Source organism: Terrapene carolina, unplaced genomic scaffold, assembly GCF_002925995.2.
Source record: "Terrapene carolina triunguis isolate 2854851 unplaced genomic scaffold, T_m_triunguis-2.0 Scaffold58, whole genome shotgun sequence".
NCBI lineage: Eukaryota > Metazoa > Chordata > Testudines > Emydidae > Terrapene > Terrapene triunguis.
Window position 1 is genome coordinate 55906785 of NW_020664409.1, and position 20418 is coordinate 55927202.

At 39.5% G+C, this 20418-nt stretch overlaps 1 protein-coding gene across 1 annotated transcript in view; it reads right to left on the minus strand.

The window, feature by feature from the left end:
- The window catches only part of ARFGEF1 (ADP ribosylation factor guanine nucleotide exchange factor 1), a 177963-nt gene that overhangs the window by 70699 nt on the left and 86846 nt on the right, over nucleotides 1-20418 (minus strand). Inside the window, exons 5-9 of the mRNA XM_029913311.1 lie at nucleotides 15810-15989; nucleotides 10821-11097; nucleotides 10099-10212; nucleotides 9070-9242; nucleotides 7574-7707 (exon numbers count right to left, since the gene is read on the minus strand). Of these exons, the coding sequence (XP_029769171.1) occupies nucleotides 7574-7707; nucleotides 9070-9242; nucleotides 10099-10212; nucleotides 10821-11097; nucleotides 15810-15989 (878 nt within the window). The remainder of the gene's footprint in view (nucleotides 1-7573; nucleotides 7708-9069; nucleotides 9243-10098; nucleotides 10213-10820; nucleotides 11098-15809; nucleotides 15990-20418) is intronic.

Genomic DNA, 20418 nt, shown 5'->3' on the forward strand with positions numbered 1-20418 from the left:
CCCTCCTACCCACGGCAATCAGCTGGCTTGCGGCGTTCAGGAGGCAGGGGAGGAAGGGGGAGCCTGCGCACCGAGTCCTCCCTCCTCCGCCCTCCCTCCTGAAAGCTGCAAGCCAGCTGATTGCTGCGGGCAGGAGGGGGAAGGTGCTGATCCGCACGGTGTGCTGGCAGGCGGGAGGCGCTGTGGGGGGGTGGGCGCGTAGGGGAACTGATAGGAGGGCTGCCAGCTGTGGACAAAGCAGGCAGCCAAATGACGTTATAGTGAAGCGTTCCACAACTTTAAATGGAGCATGTTCTGTAATTGAGCAGGGACATAAGATCGAAACAATGTTAAGTGAGAGGACGTTAAGTGGGGAGTTACTGTACAGGGTTCTATCAGTCAAACATCTGAGATCCATAACACCTCTAATTTTGTTATATTCTGCAAAGAGAGAGACTAATTTTGTTATATTCACTTTGAGAGAGACTGGTGTTACAACGTGGCCCGGTACCACTCTACGGTCACCAGTCTGTTGCAAATGGATCCAATCACTGGTTCCCAGGTGCTTCCAAGCCAACTGGAGCTGAGTAAAGTCTAGTCACTGTTTCTAGCTCTGGCACCCAAATAATTAAACTTTAGAACATCCCTGTGACAAAAGGAGGTATCTCCATTTCATTCTACAGGGAAAGAGGAGTTAGAGGTGTCAAATGACTTGTCTACGGTCATACAGGAAATCTGTGGCAGAGCCAGGAATAGAATCCAGATCTTGACTCCCAGTCTTGTGTGCTTTTAACAACAAGGCTTCCTCTCCAACAACTATGTTAATGTTCATGAAGACTTATTTTTCAGTAAACATGTTTTCATGTTTTCAGTTTATTTTAGTTATTTTTTCCTCTGTTTCTCTTTGTTTAAACATTACTGGAATTTTCTCATGAGATATTTGCATGTCTGTTCTCAGTCTTGCTTTTTCACTACCTGATTTTCCAAAACCTTTTTTTTTTTTTTTTACACTTTAGAATGCTCTAAAGTGAGTTTTAGGTACACTGCTAATCATTTATTTTTAAAATGTTGCAATTATCTTATCCACTACTCCCCCCACTAAAAACATGTTTGAAATGGCTGACAAGCCTTCAACGCTTTAGAACCGGAGATTAATTCCAGGCATTACTCCAAATGTAGGACATCTTTGAATGCCTTGGCAGCTGTTTCTTTTTGTCCCAAATGTCATTTCCTTCAATTTACCCTATGCAGAGAGCTTAATTGGTCCTAATTTGCATGTCAAGGACTCTATGGATTAAAAGGATGGATTCCAAGTACCTCAGCAGCTACTGCTGCCCTCCAGGAGTAGGTTAACCCATTACTGCCTTTGGTAAACTGATATCCTCATTTCTTAATCTCAGACAGACAGTTTAACAAAAATCTTATGTCAGAATTTAAGTTTTCTTTCTGGCATCTATGCAGACCAATTCCCAAGGAGAGCGAAAACCAAACACCGTTCTCAACTGATATTCATTCCTTTACTCTACACTTTTGTAGTCCAAAATTATGGATTATTTAATTCTTTTGAATGCTTCTAGTGGAGTGTCTTCACCTTTAGAAATTCACCGGGAAAACTGTTGGATTAGAGCAAATTAAGAGCTTCTTCTGGTCAGGCACCAATAAAGCAAGTGGCTTTACAATGAAGTTGGAAACTGCTGCTTTACTCCAACTTATTGCTTTGACAGTCTGAAAAAAAATCATTTAGTTCAGAAATGAGCACCTATAAGTGGCAAGCTTGTTTTTGTTTTTAGAAAATAGATTCCTTTATTTTCTCGAAAAGAAATGTTCCTTCAAGGTTCTGTCAAGATCTTCAAACTTCCTATGGCATGAATATACAAAGGCTCATGTTCTGGATTAAGGAAGACAGACTTTGCAAGCATTCTTCAATTCAGGACCAAACAACTTCACATCTGAGAGCAACAGGTAATTTAGCAGGCCTCATTTCCTTACTGTCCGCTTCAGAAGCTTTGAGTATTCTTCAGCTTTGAGGAACATATCCAAAAAGCGAACATTCAGCTAACAGTGCAAGATCTTCTAGACACGTGAAACTAAAATACATTTCTAAAGTTTTAGATCCCAAAAGGGGAAGCTATATTATCTATGAAGTTCTGAATAGAGAGACTATTTGCTCAGTAAAACATCCCTGAACTGAGTATTTATTCTCTGCACACACCTATAGACAGCTAATCACAAAAAAGAGATAAATTTGTTGTATAACAGGTATTTATTTCCAATAGGTATCAAAGCCTTTCAGTTGCACATACACTTCAACTAATATCATGGCGTTAGGAAGTATTTAAAATATTTTCATTCATCTGTGTAGCTGTGCTATAAAAACAAGAAACACACCAACTTATCTCTTCCAAGAGAAGCATGCAGTTTTCTAGGGGACACTCAAATGCCCAGAAGATACAAAATTTATATCCAAAGCTACAAAACTGAAGTTCTGTACTAACTCAGGTCTGATGAACTCAAATATCAACACGTGGCTTCCTTTAAGATTAAAGAAAACAGTTCTCTATGACAACTGGCCCTCTGAGCCAGTCTGAAAACATGGTCTTTTCAATCACTTGTGTTCATCATTGATTCCAAGTTTTCAAGACAAGACTACCAGTAATATATTCCCTTGCCCACTAAGGTATGGTGGTCAAAGTGCCCAAACTGAACAGCAGGGCACTAAGAACACAGTATCACTGACTTGTTGCTACCAATGCCAGTTCTTCAATGTGAAGAACTTGCTTTTAGATCAAGTAAAATGAGTAATTTCTTGCTTCAACTTGAGTGTACATTTTCTCTCACTTTTTGGTTTTAGATGCAACTGAAGTACAAACAGCATCTCCTTTTGGGCAAAACCACACTGGCCACATAACTGAATCTAGATATTACTAAGAGCAAAGTAATGACAATTGAAACCATAGATATCCTGCATTCTAGCTCTTTAGGAACACTGCTAGAGAGATGAAGTGTTAACACAGTGGACTAGACTAGTTTAGATGGGAGACTGAATACATCCCTAGGGTGCTAATAATCCAGTGTCAAGTTTTACAGCAGAAACAGTGACCATGCAGTCTGGGGGATGGATAACCAGAATCTTATCGTAGAACTTTGGATGAGATAATATTACAACCTTTTTTCTGATCCTACAAACTATTGTTCTACTTGTTGAAATCACTAGTATCCTGAACTATTCCAAGGTTATGATATCAGTGGTAGCAGCATTTCCTGACTCTGTTCAAAGGCATCTTCTCTCCCTAAAGAGCTGCATTTAGAATTCATCATCACAGGCAATCCATTTCTTTTGTACAACTTCCCTTTAAACTGAATTGGATGGTCAATACTTATTCACACTAAAGAGACATTTAAATGAGTCAATAGTTTTATCTTTATTCAAAACTTCTAAATCCTCTCTCTCAATATATTAGAAAGGATACTATTTTCAAAGAATTTTGCATGCTCACATAGTGGAGTAGCCACACACTTTTCTCAGTATGGTGTCCCATCTTCAAAGATTTATGGGTTGGCCATTATAATTAAACTATGAGAAATCAAGGTCTGGATACACCGAAAGCCCTAGAATTTTGAAAGAGGGCTTCTGGGGTCATCCAGGGTGCACTGTCCACCCCCTCTCAGTTCTACCCTCTCTCTGCTCAGAGTGGTCCACAACTTTTGTGGCTATTTGCAAAATAAACTGAAATGGGATTAGGGCAACCCATGATGTGGGGTCAAATGGGAGCCAGGAGAATATTAATGAATACCCAAGCACCAGGCATGTGAGAAAGCATGAGAGATAAAAGAGACTGGGTGGTCCAGATTATTTAATATATTTCCCCCCTCATTTTTTATATTTTCCTATGGGTGAAGACCCTAATCTCCCAATATAGTTAAAAAGTCTGCTCTAACAAAACTAAGTTTCTCTGAAATTGAGGGTTCACCCTACTAGACCTGTAGAAACTTAATAGGTAGAGGCTTTAACTCGGGTATCTTTGTGTATATGCCCCAACCATTAACTTATGGATTGGTTAGTTTTGTCTGAAGTAGCCTTTGGCAGCTGGTTCTCTATTAATTCCTTCCCTGTGCTATCCCCAAAGGACCATGATAATCTAGCAGGAATAAAAAGAAGGAAATTTCCTCACTAGTATATGCAGTTTACAGTTTATTAGATACCCCGCCCTAGCCAAAATCAAAAAGGGGAGATAATTATTCTTTGGGTGGAACCAGATTGAATTCAATCGTCTCTGTTTCTGCTGGTTAGAAATTTGTTTCCGACCTCTAAAGGGAGAGGTTACTTACCTTGTACAGTAACTGGAGTTCTTCGAGATGCATGTCCCTATGGGTGCTCCATGTCAGGATGTGGTGCACAGCTGTGCACTCTTGATCAGAGATTTTTGTCAGCAGTGCCTGCGGATGCATGCCTATGACCAAGACACCCTCATGCTCCACTATGAGGGTATATAGGGAGGAGATAGTCCCACCGACACTCTGGTTCCTTCTGAACCAGGAAAGTCCTGCGGAAGACTCCAAGGCAGAGGGGAAGGAGAGCAGGCATTGGAGCACCCATAGAAGCACACATCTCGAAGAACTCCAGTTACTGTACAAGGCAACCTCCTTCTTCAAGTGATGTCCCTATGGGTGCTCCACATCAGGAGATTGCTGAGAAGCACCTCAATTACAGAGAAGGAGGATTTAGTAACGTCCATAGAACAGCATCACCGAAAGCCATGTCCAGCTCTGGAAGCAGGCACAAGAGCATAATGCTGGGAAAATGAGCACACCAAAGACCAGGTGGCTGCCCTGCAGAATCTGAGCAGTATGTTTTTAAATAGGGCTACATAGGTAGATTGACCTCTGGTGGAATAAGCAATCACCCTTTGAGGGGGACACTCCCCTGAGGCGTCTTAACAGGTTAAGATGCATCCTAGAACCCATTTGGACAATCTTTGGGTGGAAACTGAATGTCATTTCATTTGTTCTGCAATCAAGATGAAATGCCTGGATGAAGCCCTAACAGGGCCTAGTGCTGTCTAGCTATGAGGATGGCTACTTAATTTTCTTGTTTTATTTTGTTTAGCACTTTGAGCAGTAAAGGGAATAAGAATACAGCCATACACAAGGCCAAGGAATGACTATAGCATCTCCCATCAAGTTGCAACTGTGCCCTCCTCTCAAGCAGAATCGCCTGCACTTCAAATTGGATGAAGTCACAAAGAGCTCTATCTGTAGATGGTAAGATATAGCTCTCTGAATACCTTGTTTAGCTCCCATTCATGGCCGATGCAGATGTGCCTGCTGAGGAAGTGTGCCACTGTCTTCTGTAGTCCTGGTAGATAAACAGCTAAGATCTGTATGTGGTGTGATATGCACCAGTTCCATCGTTGTACAGAGTCAGCACATAAGGACTGGGATCTGTAAGATGGTGGGAGTGGCATGACCACCTCAGCTGGTGAGGAGGAGGATTTGTGGAAGGTGGTGTTTCTTCTTCCTCAGCTGGCTCTAGCTCATGTGTAAGATCCTTCTGTTGAGCAGGACCAAAGGGTAGTGGGCTGTTACTCCTGATGTGCTCTCTTATGAGATGCGACCCTGTAGAACTGGTTACTATAAGGGGCCCACAGGTTCCAATAAGCTGACTGTGGTGGGGCATAAGGGAAGGGTCAAGACCCCAAGGTTGCCGGGTGTACTCAGAGCATACTTCAAGGAAGGGAGGTTGAAAGATGGAGGAACCATGTATAGACACCTTAGAATTGGATGACATGTCATCCTGGGGTCTACTGGAGGGGCAAGTGGTGCCATTACCAGTGGTCAAGTCGGCCTCAGATTCTGAAAGATCCTGTAATTTCACTGGTACCATAGCTTGATAGCTGATGGGACGGTACAAGAGAATGATACCAGCTGGAAATGTCTCTCTGTACCCTCAAAGAATCTGTGTGGGGTGGGGGTCTGTATTGGCATCAGAGGATGAGTCACCATTGAAGATGGTAGGATCAGAGAGTACCTATGCTCTGGGAGGTGAGTTGGCACTGGTGGAGAGTGTCTCTCAATAATTCTCTGTAATGGTGATTCAGGCTCTTCCAGGATTCCAAGGTCCTTATGGAATAGGAGCTTGGACTGTGGTGGGGACTCTAGGTGGGTCCCTCAGGAGTCATTATGCCAGGTGGTACTGGAGACAGCACCGAAGTGCAATCGGTGTGCTTTTCATATCTTGCTACAGAAGATGGTGCTGATGACTATTCCAGCTCAGCTCTGGAGTCCTTGTGTTTCACAAACATGGTGTTCAGTGTTGATGCCACAGTCAATCTAGGTTGTTTACCTGACAGCTTCTCAGTACATGGCATGGTCTTCTTAGCTGATGCTGGAGTCTTGGTACCGGAGGGGATGGGAGTCTCACTGCTACCCACATTGGAATGCAAGGTCTCCTAAGACCCAGACCAAAGTGGGGACTTTCCCCTTCTCTTTTCCCATTCTGGAGAAAGGGGTCTTTTCTTCTTTGAGGGTCTAGATAGTTGTGAAGGGCCCCAAGGACCTACTGTCATACCAAAGACAGTCACCTGGGTTCTGTGAGCAACCAGATCCAAAGTATGGGGGGGTGAATCAGACCCATTGGTCTCAGAGAGCACTCCATCACCAAGTGCTCCAGTCTGTCTTCCCTCAATTTCTTACATCTGCTTTTAAGCTTGAGCAGATCTTACATTAGGAGTAGACATGAGTCTCCCCCAGGTAGCGAAGGCCACTTGAATGACTGTCGCTGTGAAGGGAAGACCTATAGCAGGTCTGGCAGGGTTTGACACCCAGGGTCTTGGGCATATTCTGTCCTTGAGGCCATGGACTAAGGTCAGAGTTTAAAAAAAAAAAATGACAATGGATCCATCCCCTCCCTACACACCTTTGTACCACAGAATGAGGATGTCTACGGCACAGGTGCAGCCCTGCAGACACTACTGATGAAAGTCTCCAACCAAGAGTACATGGGTTTGTGCACAAAAGGACACTATTTGAAGAAGAACTGTAGTGAAAGTACTCCTTAGAGAATCTTATGCCCTCATTCCCAGACAACAATCTGAATTTTGATTAGTTTATTTTCCTTTCTACTGTCTGGGGAAAGCAATACTGTTCACAAGTTGCAACAATCTAGAAAGAGTAACAGAAAATAAACTTACAAGTAAAATATTTGTCTTTCAGTCATCACACATTAAAAAGTTATCAAATATTTAAAAGCCTTTAATCAAACACTGGACTTTATAGTTTGGAAGTGGTTTGTAATTAAAAAGTGATGACTTAGTTTACTGATAAAATAATGACTAGATAGAAAAGCACAGGCTTATAAGCCATGTAAAGTGGTTAAAACTTACCAGAGAACAGAGCAGAAAGAGAGATGCTGCCATTTAACATATAAAAAAATACATTAAAAATAAAGTACAGCTCAGTGGAAACTTTCAGATGATGTGGCTTTTCTGTCAAAATTGCTAACTGTTTCTCAACAGCAGAAGACCCTTATCATTTGTGTCCATTTTTATTTTTTAGCGTCTAAGTATTTTCATAAAAGAAAATCATGCTGACTTACTTTGGATCTGGTGGCCCATCTGACAGCGGCTTCATAGAGAGTTTACACAGTGACCTGAATACTAGGAAGGCATCCTTTTGTAAAATGTGGGAAAACTTAGCACCAGGCGTAGGTCCTGAAGAATTTCCAGATTCCTAAAGAAGTTAACATATTTCAGAATTCCATTTTGCATTAGCAGTGTGTAGGGAAATCCCCACCTCCTAGCAATGATAAGTTATGATATCGTACAAATACAACCACATTTTAAATGTAATTTAAGGTCTCCAGACTAAGTTTTAAAAATGTAGTTTGGCAATTCAGTTAAAACAGACCTGAAGAAAACATTAATAAAACTGCCAACTCAGTAAAGTTAAGTGTCATCAAATGAAGATGTAAAGTCAGAGCCAATAAGTAAAGTGTGGACAGGTCAAATTTATAGAAGACAACTGAGACTATACTGCCCTCACTCAGGGCTCCTAGAAAATAACTTTTAGAAAGAAAAGAAATGGTAACCTCAACTATAATTGTACCAGTGGGTTACATGAGAATACTTAAACAGACATAATGCCAAGGCATAATTTATAATGTATTGTTATAGTCTTTGTATATGGTGGATGGCAAAAACTTTTAGAATAAAATAGTCACTTTTTTCTATTTACCAACTTCTGGTGATGCTATAAATGCCATTATCGCTTCTGTAGAGGATATGATGAGTCTTATCAGAGACATATGCTGTGCAACTAAAAGATAACAGCATCTCTTTAAACATTAAAGCATAATTAGGGTTGGAAAGACTATATTTTAAACTGGTACAGATTGGTAGTAAACTGCCAATACAGACCTCTGTGCCCAAGCAGCGTGTTTTTTGAAGCCAACGGGATTCTACACATGTGCAGGGATCCGTGCTGCCAGATCTCAATGCAAGATAGGGAGAGTTCTTTTATTTCTTGCTATTACAAAAGCTTAATATTAAAAAATGAGGAGTGTATGGCATAGCTCAAATCATTACCATTAGGGCACACTGTAAGGTGCAGGGGTTTTGTTTGTTTGTTTTGTATTTTTAAATGGACATTTGAAAACAAGGGAGAATTGTACAGGGAGAGCTGGCAATGGGTTATATACATTGGTACTGATAACTCTCCAATATTTCTGAAGTTATTTTTATGTTATGGAAGAAGCACCCAGAACATACAGATAGGTGTCCTTTTAGGCATTTAATATAAATCCAAAGGAAGTTAAATTCTGTGTTAGAATTTGAGCATCTACCTTGTGTAGTGAAAATGTTTGCTGCCCTGCATGTAACTTGCTTGCAAAAGTCTTAAATAGCAGTCAAAGAGGAATACAGTAAATTAAAAAAAAAATTAATGTCTGAGATTCCTTTAATGGCAATTTATTTTATACAATTATATTAAAACATGTTGTCTACACAAATGTAAGAGAAACAGATTATTATTATTAATAAAAAGAAACAGATTATTATTTTCTTTACATGCTTCAACATTTATTTCCTTTAGTACCTGAGTGTCATTGGAAGAGACAGATAACCTGTCATCAGGTAAAGATGGTGTATATGCAACAGAGATTGGAGTCCCTGGAATTCCATTTGCCTGAATATTTTCACTGTCGCTGCCATCTTCTAAAGTTCCAATTGTGCCATCAGCACTTCCACTTTCAGCAGTCCCTTCTACATCTAATGGGGGGAAAAAGGTAAAAAGCAAAATATCATGCAAAAATATACAATATTCAAATTTAAAATTAGAAGAATTTTTTTAGAAGTTCAGTGCAATAAGATTAAAAGCGGCATAGGGCCCAATCCTACAAGGTATTGAATTTTATATTACTGTGAATTTTTTTTGGAAAATAGTAAATTCACCAAATTCACCCAAAATTGCATTTTTCAGGGCATCAAAAACATTCAATTAATTTGAATAGAATTCAATAAAATTTCAGACAAAAAACCCCACCACAAAATTCAGAAATGTCAAGTCAAATCAACATTTCATTATGAAAATGTCACTCAAAATTTGAAATGGTTTCATTTTGACCCAAAATAAGTTCTTTGTTTCTGCAAGAAAAAAAATCAGTTTCAGTTCAAAACAAAACGATTTAAGCAGAAACAAAACATTTTTAACTGAGCTATAAATGGACATTTTGAATATTTAGTATTTCATTAATGGTCTGAAGAAGAGCTGTAAAGAACTTAAGTGTAGAAACAAAATGGAAGTGGAGATATAAATGCAGTCAGAAATCTGAAAAACTGATTATAGCTGAAAATTAAGCAAACTATCACATCTAAAAAATTCCCCCTCAGTTAAGGTAAATAGTAAAAAGCCCCCCTCTAGTTCATTTTATCGTCAAGTGGTACAGTTTAAAGTGGGCCAGCTGAAAGACTACCTCAGAGAGTAAACATGAAATTAAAATGGTTTAGAATTGTATTTTATTTTAAACATACACAAATGGTTAAAGGACTCCTTAATGACTGCTTAGACAAAGGTGATTGCAGAACGAAGCTGGCAGTATATACATTTTAAAAGTGATTATGATACCTCCAACTATTATGTTCACCATTTCCTGCACAATACTCTGTACAATATCTTGTGCCTTTTCTTCACATTCATTGTTTTCTCCATCATATGTTCCCGCATCACTTTTAGACAGATCTTCCACACGCACACACACACACACAAAAAAAAAAAAAGCAGGAAAAAGATTATTGACAAGCACTGAAGTCAATCAAGAAGGTTTTAAACACAATATTATATATTAAAAAACCCAGAACATGACAGAAGTACTGAATGGCTAAATGTACTTTTCTTATCACAGGTAAGAAGATCTGAATATGTTTTGGTAAGGGAAGGAGAGGGGAGTACATTAGTTATCCTTAGAGATAACTGAAGTTGTAATTGTGTAAATTTGTGAAAAATACTTAAAGAATATATGTTAACATTTCAATGGGTTTAGAGTGAAAAAACAAGGTTGACACGTGTACATTTTACAATATGTGGCTGCACATTTGTGATTGCCTGGGTGCAAGCATGCATGTAGACTGCAATGACTAGAGCAGATGTAATTTATTTGTGACTGAAATATGTTGTAAAGATAAAATGTTAACAGTGGTAGCAAAGGAAACTGATATTTGTACACTATTCTTAACTGTATTTTGCTAACTGGAAACAGAATAATCTTCCATTAAGTTGCTCAGCCCTTAAGTACTATAAAACTCCACATCCTCTTCCTCCTCACTAAGATCAAACCACACAGTGATTACTTTCTGCTGCTGCAGCCTGGTCAGCTTCTGTCTGTTCATTTTCTGCACTGTAAATATCAGAACCATTTTCTGCTTCTGTATCTTCTTGAAGGCTCTTGTCCACATCATTTGTGCTGTGGTCAAGTTCTCCTTCATGATCTTGGGGTAGCTGATTGACTGTCTGTGATGGAAGATGTCTCAGCTGAGGTGATTCAGGTTCATGATGGCTTAAGGGTGACTGCTGTAGATGGTGCTGTTGTCGGTGTCTTTCCTTTTCCATCTGTTTGGCTTCCTGGAGCTAGAAACAGATTAGGTATTAACCAATACACATTTGGTTAAAAATAAAATGCTGTTTGTGAATTGAAAACAAACAAACAAAATCTAATATGAGCAGTATACCCTAATTTGTGCTGGATAATACATTTTATTATTAGTAAAATAGTCAACAATGTTCAAATATTCTCTTATTGTATCTATTTACATCCTACTATGCTACATTAGTGAATAAATCTACTTTTATTGGTAGTACATTTGCTTATGTTGTATTTGTATACCTGCTGTGACCGGGTGAGCCCGCCCTTTAAGAGAGTTAAGGCTAAGCTACACCACCCGTGCCACACTGAGCTTGCCTCCCCAGGTGGTGGAGATGAGTGCTGAAGCTATATGACAGGTAGATCAGGTGACTAAACTAGGCCTACTGGAGGGATAAGAACAGCTTGTGGCAAGTCTTGGAGCAGAACTCTGGGGTAGGACCGAACAAAGAGGGACGTCCAAGGAGAGCAGCCATGGGAGTAAGTACTCTTATAAAAGAGCCGAAGGGCTGAAAGTACAGGAAGAGGTGTAGTACTAAAAATATTTGTTAATGGTTGTATTGTTGATATGGGGATAGAATCACCAAGGGAATTCTAGCACTGGTACTAACCTCTGAATCTTAACATTACATTAACCAAGATTTTTAATACTACAGATTTTACACTAACTTACAAATACTATTTACAAACAGAACCATATAATGCACAATGAGCATGACCTACATTCTGCAGCAAGTGATCTCTATCCCAGACTCTTCCGGTTACAAGCAAAAAGTCTTCAGTTGCTAGACCCTCTCTATGGCAGAATGTGTGTTTTAAGTAATTATATCCCCTTTTTTTACTTACTGATTAAATAACTGCCTCTACCCTTTTTTTAAAGCAATCACTTTAAAAAATGGGTTTGAGATGTGTCTCAAGAGTCAGATGCGAAGTGAAAGATCAATTTAATTCAAACGAAGAGAACAAACAGGAATAGTTCGGAGAATTTAGAGAGACCCCTCGTTTATGGGATGTTAATGTAGTCCTTTCCTGGAGTATGAAGTCTCCTTTTGAGCAACTTAATATGTGTGAAAGAGCAGGGAAGGAACATTTTCCCTATAAAGTGACAGCCATAGTTGGAAGACAACACTGCTGTTTCCTGATTACCACTGGTGAGTGAATTTAACAAGCAAAGAAGTATAGGTCTGGCCCTGAGCATTGGTCCTCCATTCTCTGAAATGGGAGTGGGGGAGTAAGACAATACAAACACCACACCTACTAGCAAAAATGAAAGATGAGAACCGGAAGTGTGCCTCTCTATCGTCAGCCTGGAAAAGGAGTAAGGAGTGATGTCCCTTCCCCACTCTCCCAGCAAGGGAAAGAAAGGGAACAAAGTTCATCTACTGGCCAGTGTTGATGCAAGAAGTAAGGCCCCATTTCTCCCAACCCAATTCGAAACCCAGACCTTCACAATCCTAAACTCAACACTGGTACTGCCCCTAAATCCCAATGAAGAGGCCTCAGTCTTCAGTTTTAGCCTCTGAGGGCTTGTCTATACTTACGCGCTGGTTCGGCGGCAGGCAATCGAACTTCTGGGTTCGATTTATCGCGTCTTGTCTGGACGCGATAAATCGAACCCAGAAGTGCTCGCCGTCGACTCCGGTAATCCTGCTCGGCGCGAGAAGTACGCGGAGTCAACGGGGGAGCCTGCCTGCCGCGTCTGGACCGCGGTAAGTTCGAACTAAGGTACGTCGACTTCAGCTACTTTATTCACGTAGCTGAAGTTGCGTACCTTAGTTCGAATTGGGGGGTTAGTGTAGACCAGGCCTGAGTAGCATGTTCCTAAAATGTCATTCCCTGCCTATAACTACAACTACACAATTGATACCTAAGAGCAAGTTCACATCAGTGCTCAACAGCTCAGCTGTTTCTTGAACAATAATATCTGACAGCAGTCATACCATGTATTGATAAGCAGTTTCTTTTCAGAAACTAATGAGCAAACTAATGAATTTAGATCACTGGATGACTCAAACACTGTTCAATCTGAAAGGAAACTGCTTGCTAATATTCACAAACTAACAAAAAAAATACCAGTCTCTTCAGGAAAAAGTAATGAAGTCAAGCACTTCTAGGATCTGACCGTCCTTCTGTTTCCTGTGGCAATTTGCTTTATTAACTCCTTTGCTATCAGTAGCACAGAGCATGGGGCACAAGAAGCAGTAGACTCAGCTCACCACTTTCACTGCAAACCATGGCAGTACTCTGTAGGCATCTGTTAAGGTGACTATTACTCACATCAAAAGAACATCAAGGGTGCAAAGTCAAGCATTCAGAAGTTAGGAAATGCCAGTATTATCATTGTTTGTGCAACCTTCATTTGGTCCCCTTGCACTTATGCATTATGATAGTCATTAAATATGTGATCACACTTTTTTCCCCACAAGACCCCTGCCTAGTCAGTGCACACGATGGATGGTGCTCAATTAAAGAGCAGCTATTCAATATTTTGTTTTCTCCTTAATGCATGCTCAGTTCCTGGTGCTCTGTTATTTTCCTTGTTGGACCTGTCCTGTAGTAGGTGACTTCTGGGTACTCATCTCGCTTAGGGCAATTTCCACCCCACCATCCACAATTTCCATTAACCTCAGCCTGGACCAGTCCACACAAGAGATCCATTACACTACAGTGCAAATAAGTGATGGTCACAAACACCACCCTATACCAGAAACCTACTGACCGCTATACCTACCTACATGCTTCCAGCTTCTATCCAGGACACATGACACAATCCATTGTTTACAGCCAAGCCCTAAGATACAACCGAATTTGCTCCAATCCCTCAGACAGAGACAAAAAACCTACAAGATCTTTATCAAGCATTCTTAAAACTACAATACCCACCTGGGGAAGTGAGGAAACAGATTGACAGAGCGATACGGGTACCCAGAAGTCACCTACTACAGGACAGGCCCAACAAGGAAAACAGAACACCACTGGCCATCACATACACCCAGCTAAAATCTCTACAGCACATCGTCAACGATCTACAACCTATCCTAGAAAACGATCCCTCACTCTCACAGACCTTGGGAGGCAGGCTAGTCCTCGCTTACAGACAGTCCCACAACCTGAAGCAAATACTCACCAGCAACTATACCACCACACCACAGAAACACTAACCTAGGAACCAATCCCTGTAACAAACCTCATTGCCTATTCTGTCCCCATATCTACTCTAGCGACATCATCTGAGGACCCAATCACATCAGCCACACCATCAGGGACTCATTCAGCCGGCACATCTACTAATGTTATATATGCCATCATGTGTCAGCAATGCCCCTCTGCCATGTACATTGGCCAAACCAGACAGTCTCTACGTAAAAGAATAAATGGACACAAATCGGACATCAGGAATGGTAACATACAAAAGCCAATAGGAGAACACTTCAATCTTCCTGGACATTCTCTAATGGATTTAAAAGTAGCCATACTTGAACAAAAAACTTCAGAAACAGACTTCAAAGAGAAACTGCAGAACTAAAATTCATTTGCAAATTTAACACCATTAATTTGGGCTTGAATAGGAACTGGGAGCCACTGGCTCACTACAAAAGCAACTTTGCCTCTCCTGGAATTGACACCTACTCATCAGTTATTGGGAGGGGACTACATCCACCCTGATTGAATTGGCCCTGCCAACACTGGTTCTCCACTTGTGAAGTAACTCCCTTCTCTTCATGTGTCAGTATAATGCATGCATCTGTAATTTTCACTCCATGCATCTGAAGTAGTGGGTTTTTTACCCATGAAAGCTTATGCCCAAATAAATGTTTGTCTTTAAGGTGCCATCAGACTCCTTGCTGTTTTTGTGGATACAGACTAACACGGCTCCCCTGATACTTTATGCTCTGGGTGAATGAATCAAGATTATGTACTCTATTCTGTGCACTGAATGAGGGAGGCTTTCTGTGGAAAAAAATACTATGTGACCATGTATTAAGGACCATCACAGGGCATGTGCACAAGGCAGGGGGAGGGGGAGATTGGCATTTCAGAATCTCTGAAAGCTGGACTTTGCAACCATAACATTCTTTTTACATAGTTTTGTGTGTGTGTAATTACCTAGGATTTTAAAAAAGCAAATTGAAAACACAAATGCTATCATGTGGAATCACACTGACACCCACATGGCTCATAAGCAGGGCTGAACCTTTTGATCCACATAAACCTCTGCCACTTGAGCTAATGGAGTAACTGATAGCAGTAGAAAGTTGTCATCCTCTGTGTAGGCTGACAGCTAGAGGAGGACGTGACACACTTTGCCAGTTGGTTTCACAGCTATTTGCTGACACCAGAGGAATGTTGAGTTGAAGGAGTCTGATTCCATTCCAACTTCTGGAGGACAATGTGCTGTAGTATGTGCTTCATGGCCTGTGCTTCACTACATTGCAAAGTTCAAAATCCGTTTCCAGTTTACCGAAGAGATGAACAAAGTTTCTGCTTCAATTCTTTTAATTCATCAGCTAGTTCATATACCAAAATATCAAAGGAACAATCTGAATGATCAATACCATAAAAAAAAATTAAGTAGTTATTTATTGAATGAAAAGTTACAAATACCATACAATCTTGTAGTATGAATAACTAAACAAGTCTATAATCAAAATTATCTTTTAGGAACTATTTTCTACATACAGAATATTAAGATACTCACTGCTTGGTTTTCCATACGTGCAAATATAACATTCAGCATTTGTGTGAGAGTGGCCTTGGCTGTGGTCTGATTTATGAGATTTTTGCTTGCGAGATAGATATTGTAACATGTTCTTACAGCCTGCAGCACGGTTCCTTCATGGATTTCTATGTGTTGAGATGTTACTGCAGTGAGTAAAGCCTAAAAAAGAACATATTAAGTTAGAACCCTTCTTCTTAAATGAAGCACTGAACTAGTTAAAAATATTTTCTATGCACATTTCTATATACAAAACAACCGGTACATAGCTTCAGTTACATTTCTTGTTTACTGATAAGTTTTTCTATGGTACTCATCAAGTCATATCCAAGTACCTCACACACATTAATCAAATTATCTTCATAAATACCCCTGTGATATAAGGAAGTATCCTTGTAACCATTCTACAAATGAAAAACAGAGGGACACAGATTTGCTCTAGGTCAAAAAGAAAGTCTGTGGTAGAACTGGGAATAAAAGCCCTAGTTTTTGAGTCCAAGCCCACTGCGCCAAACTACAACTATCATTCCACTCCACATGCACCTTATGGCTTTGCAAAACATATGTGACCTTTACTCAACAAGGGTAAGAGACTTTGGTGATGAATTCAACAAGGTTTCTCAACAAAGGCTCTTAAGGAAACTAAGTAGCCATGGGATAAGAGGGAAGGTCCTCTTATGGATCAGTAACTGGTTGAAAGATAGGAAACAAAGGGGACAAATAAATGGTCAGTTTTCACAGTGGAGGAAAGTGAGCAACAGGGTCCCCCAAGGATCTGTACTGGGCCCTGAGCTATTCAACATATTCATTAATGATCTGGAAAAGGAGGTGGACAATGAAGTGGTAAAATTTGCAGAGAATACAAAATTATTCAAAAAAGGTAAGTCCAAAGCAAACTGTGAGACGTTACAGAGGGATCTCACAAAACTGGGTGACTGGGCAACAAATGTAGAGGAGTGCCAAAGTAATAAGTGCAAAGTAACTTATCTTGGAAAAATAATCTTAACTAAACATATACGATGATGGGTTCTAAATTCGCTGTTCCCACCCAAGAAAAAGCTCTTGGAGCCATCATGGATAGTTCCCTAGAAACTTTCACTCAGTGTGCAATGACAGTCAAAAAGGCTACAGTATGTTAGGAACTATTAGGAGAGGTACAGAAAATATAACGTCACTATATAAAACCATGGTGTGCCTACACCTCGAATACTGTGTTCCGTTCTGGTCAACCAAGCTCAAAACGGATATAACAGAACCAGAAAAGATTCAGAGAAGGGCAACGAAGATGAACAAGGGTATGGAACAGTTTCCATGTGAGGAGATCTAAAAATATCAAGGCTGTTCAGCCTAGAAAAGAGATGATATGGGGGGGAGGGAGGGAGGATATGATAGAGGTCTATAAAATCATAAATGTTGTGCAAAAAGTGAATAGAAGTGAATATTTACTCTTTCCCACAATACAAAAACCAGAGATTACTCAATTAAATTAATAGGCAGGAGGTTTAATACAAACAAGAGAAAGAACTTTTTCACACAATGCACAACTCACCTGTGGAATTCATTGCCATGGGATGTTGTGATGGCCAAAAGTATAACTGGGTTCAAAAAAAGAACTAGGCAAATCCAAGGAGGATATGTTAATCAATGGCTATTAGTCAAGAGGTCAGGGATGCAACCTCATGCTTTGGGGTAACCTTACACCTCTGACTACCAGAAGGCGGTAGTGGAAGACAGAGGATGGATCCCTCCATAACTGCCCTGTTTTGTACACTCCCCCTGAAGCTCTGTTATGGGCCTCTGCCCCAGAAACAGAATACTGGGCAAGATGGACCATGGTCTGACCCATGGCAGCTCTAATATTATGCCCTTAACAGTGTATATCTACAAAATAATGTCCACCAAATAAAAAGCAAAGTAACTTGGGGGGAGGGGGGGGTTCACACAAAAACTCAAATTTATTACAACATAATTATCTGTAAACATATTACAAATATTCTCTTGTCTTCTTTGCGCCATTGACTATGCTCACCAAGCAGCTACACCAGACTTTCCCCAGATGCTTGTACAATTGTACCCTTATCTAAAAGTCTCAGGTAGAAATTGTAAGGAGAGTTCTGCATACATAAAATTATTTTCTAATCATTCAACTTCAGGATAGGCAAATTTACATTTGGTGGCATCTTTTCTTAAGTATACTAAATCACATACAGTTGTTATACAAGTTAAAATTTTAGCAATTTACAAGTACCTAGAAAATACATTAAAATCTACAACAGAAAAACAATGAAAATAAAAGAATATACCTATTAGCAGCAACTTAAGAGAAAATATTAAAGAATAGTGTCTTATATGTGCATAGACTTTCTCCACCATAGTGTGAGCAAGATTAAGTAGAATTCTTTTGAAGGATTATTCCACTGATGGGGGAGCCAGCAAACTGAGAAAGATACAAACTTTATAAATGTAATATTTTTTATTTTATATATTAGATGTTATAAATAATTATTTTCTTTGGGTTTTCCACTGGATCCCTTTACAAAGCAGGATTCCTTTCATTAAATTACAACAAGATTCCTTTCATTATATCTCACAAAACTGGGTGACTGGGCAACAAAACAGCAGATGAAATTCAATGTTGATAAATGCAAAGTAATGCACATTGGAAAACATAATCCCAACTACACATAAAAAATGATGGAGTCTAAATTAGCTGCTACCACTCAAGAGAGAGATCTTGGAGTCATTGTGGATAGTGCTCTGAATACATCCACTCAATGTGCAGTGGCAGTCAAAAAGGCTAATAGAATATTGGGAATCATTAAGAAAGGGATAGATAAGACATGATAGAGGTCTATAAAATCATAACTGGTATAGAGAAAGTAAATAAGAAAGTGTTATTTACTCTCTCATAACACAAGAACTAGGGGTCACCAAATGAAATTAATAGGCAGCAGGTTTAAAACAAACAAAAAGGAAGTATTTCTTCACACAACGCACAGTCAACCTGTGCAACTCTTTGCCAGAGAATGTTGTGAAGACCAAGACTATAACAGAGTTCCAAAAAGAACTAGATAAGTTCATGGAGGATAAGTCCACCAATGGCTATTAGCCAGGATGGGCAGCGATGGTGTCCCTAGCCTCTGTTTGCCAGAAGCTGGGAATGGGCAACAAGGAATGGATCACTTGATTACTTGTCCTGTTCATTCCCTCTGGGGCACCTGGCATTGGCCACTGTAGGAAGACAGGATACTGGGCTAAATGGACCTTTGGTCTGACCCAATATGGCCGTACTTATATACAACTATATAAACAATTCAAATAATCAAAGGAAAAAAACAAGGTTTTAAAGAGAAAGTTATTCTAGAAGTAACAATACACATTAAAACTATAATAACCAACTTTTTGTCCCATCAGGATTCTTTTGCTCAAGACAATCTTTTAAGAGAAGAAAAAATTTAAAGCAAAAATGTGTCTCTGGCAAATATACAACAGTGACCATCAGACAGCAAGTGTTTTTAAGGTGACCATAAGAAGTAACTGAGGTCCAAAAACAGTAAGAGGTGTATGATATCATAAAGCTAATTTCTTAATATACAATGATAAAGGAAACCTTATATTAACTTACAGTACATTTTTAGTATACTAAAGAAGTGTAAAAGCTTTCAATACAGGTAATTTTGGATGTTGTAGGACACGTGATACACACAAATGATTAAGCCTTACATTGTGCAACTTTTTTTTTTTTTTTAAGGTGCTTTTAAACGCGAAGGAATTCAGAGCTCTGAATGGGCATTCTTTGCTGTTTAGTTTTATATCTAAATAAACAAACATTAAATAAAACTATGTAGTGGCCTAATGTTGTTTGAATCAATTAAAACTTCTTTAAACTAGATAAAAATAACAGTTGCACTCTTGACTATCTCTCCTTTCTCATGAGAATCAGGATACTATACGGAGGCTGAATTCAAGTAGTCATCTAAAAACAAAACCTGGGGAAGGAGCGCCTGATTTGAGGATCTGCTCAAATGGTTCCATAAAGGCCTGTCCACTAGCTAAGGAAGGATTTCTCCCCCACTCAGAGGTCAAAGAGATGTTTTAAGGTAATTTCAGTCCTCTTCCTGAAGCCAGGTATTTAACTAGTCTTTAAAAGGTGAAGCCTGAGACGCAGTTATGAACTCAGTTATTAGAGAACAACTTAGGCTATGATGAATGGTTCAAAAATTGAAATTCAATAAAATTTTCTAGACTGAAAAGCTATAGAAGTGTCGCCGAAGTGTAAAAAAAAAAAAAACAAAAAAACCTCTTCAGACATCTGTCAAAGAGAGGCTTCACAATGTATCTGGTTTTGATTTTGTCTCCATTCCTGGCAGATTTCTATAGAGTGAGGTGCCGTTTTTCCATCATTACTTTTTGATGAAAAGGACTTGTAATATTCTTGATCAAATGAGGAATTCTATCCCGCACTCCCTTATATTTTGGGCACTCAAGTTCAGTGTCTGTCTCGATCTATTCTCTACAACACTGGTCATAAAACTGCACCTTTGTGTGTCAATTTCCATTTCTAGTTTGTCAGATCCAGGTAAGTGAACTA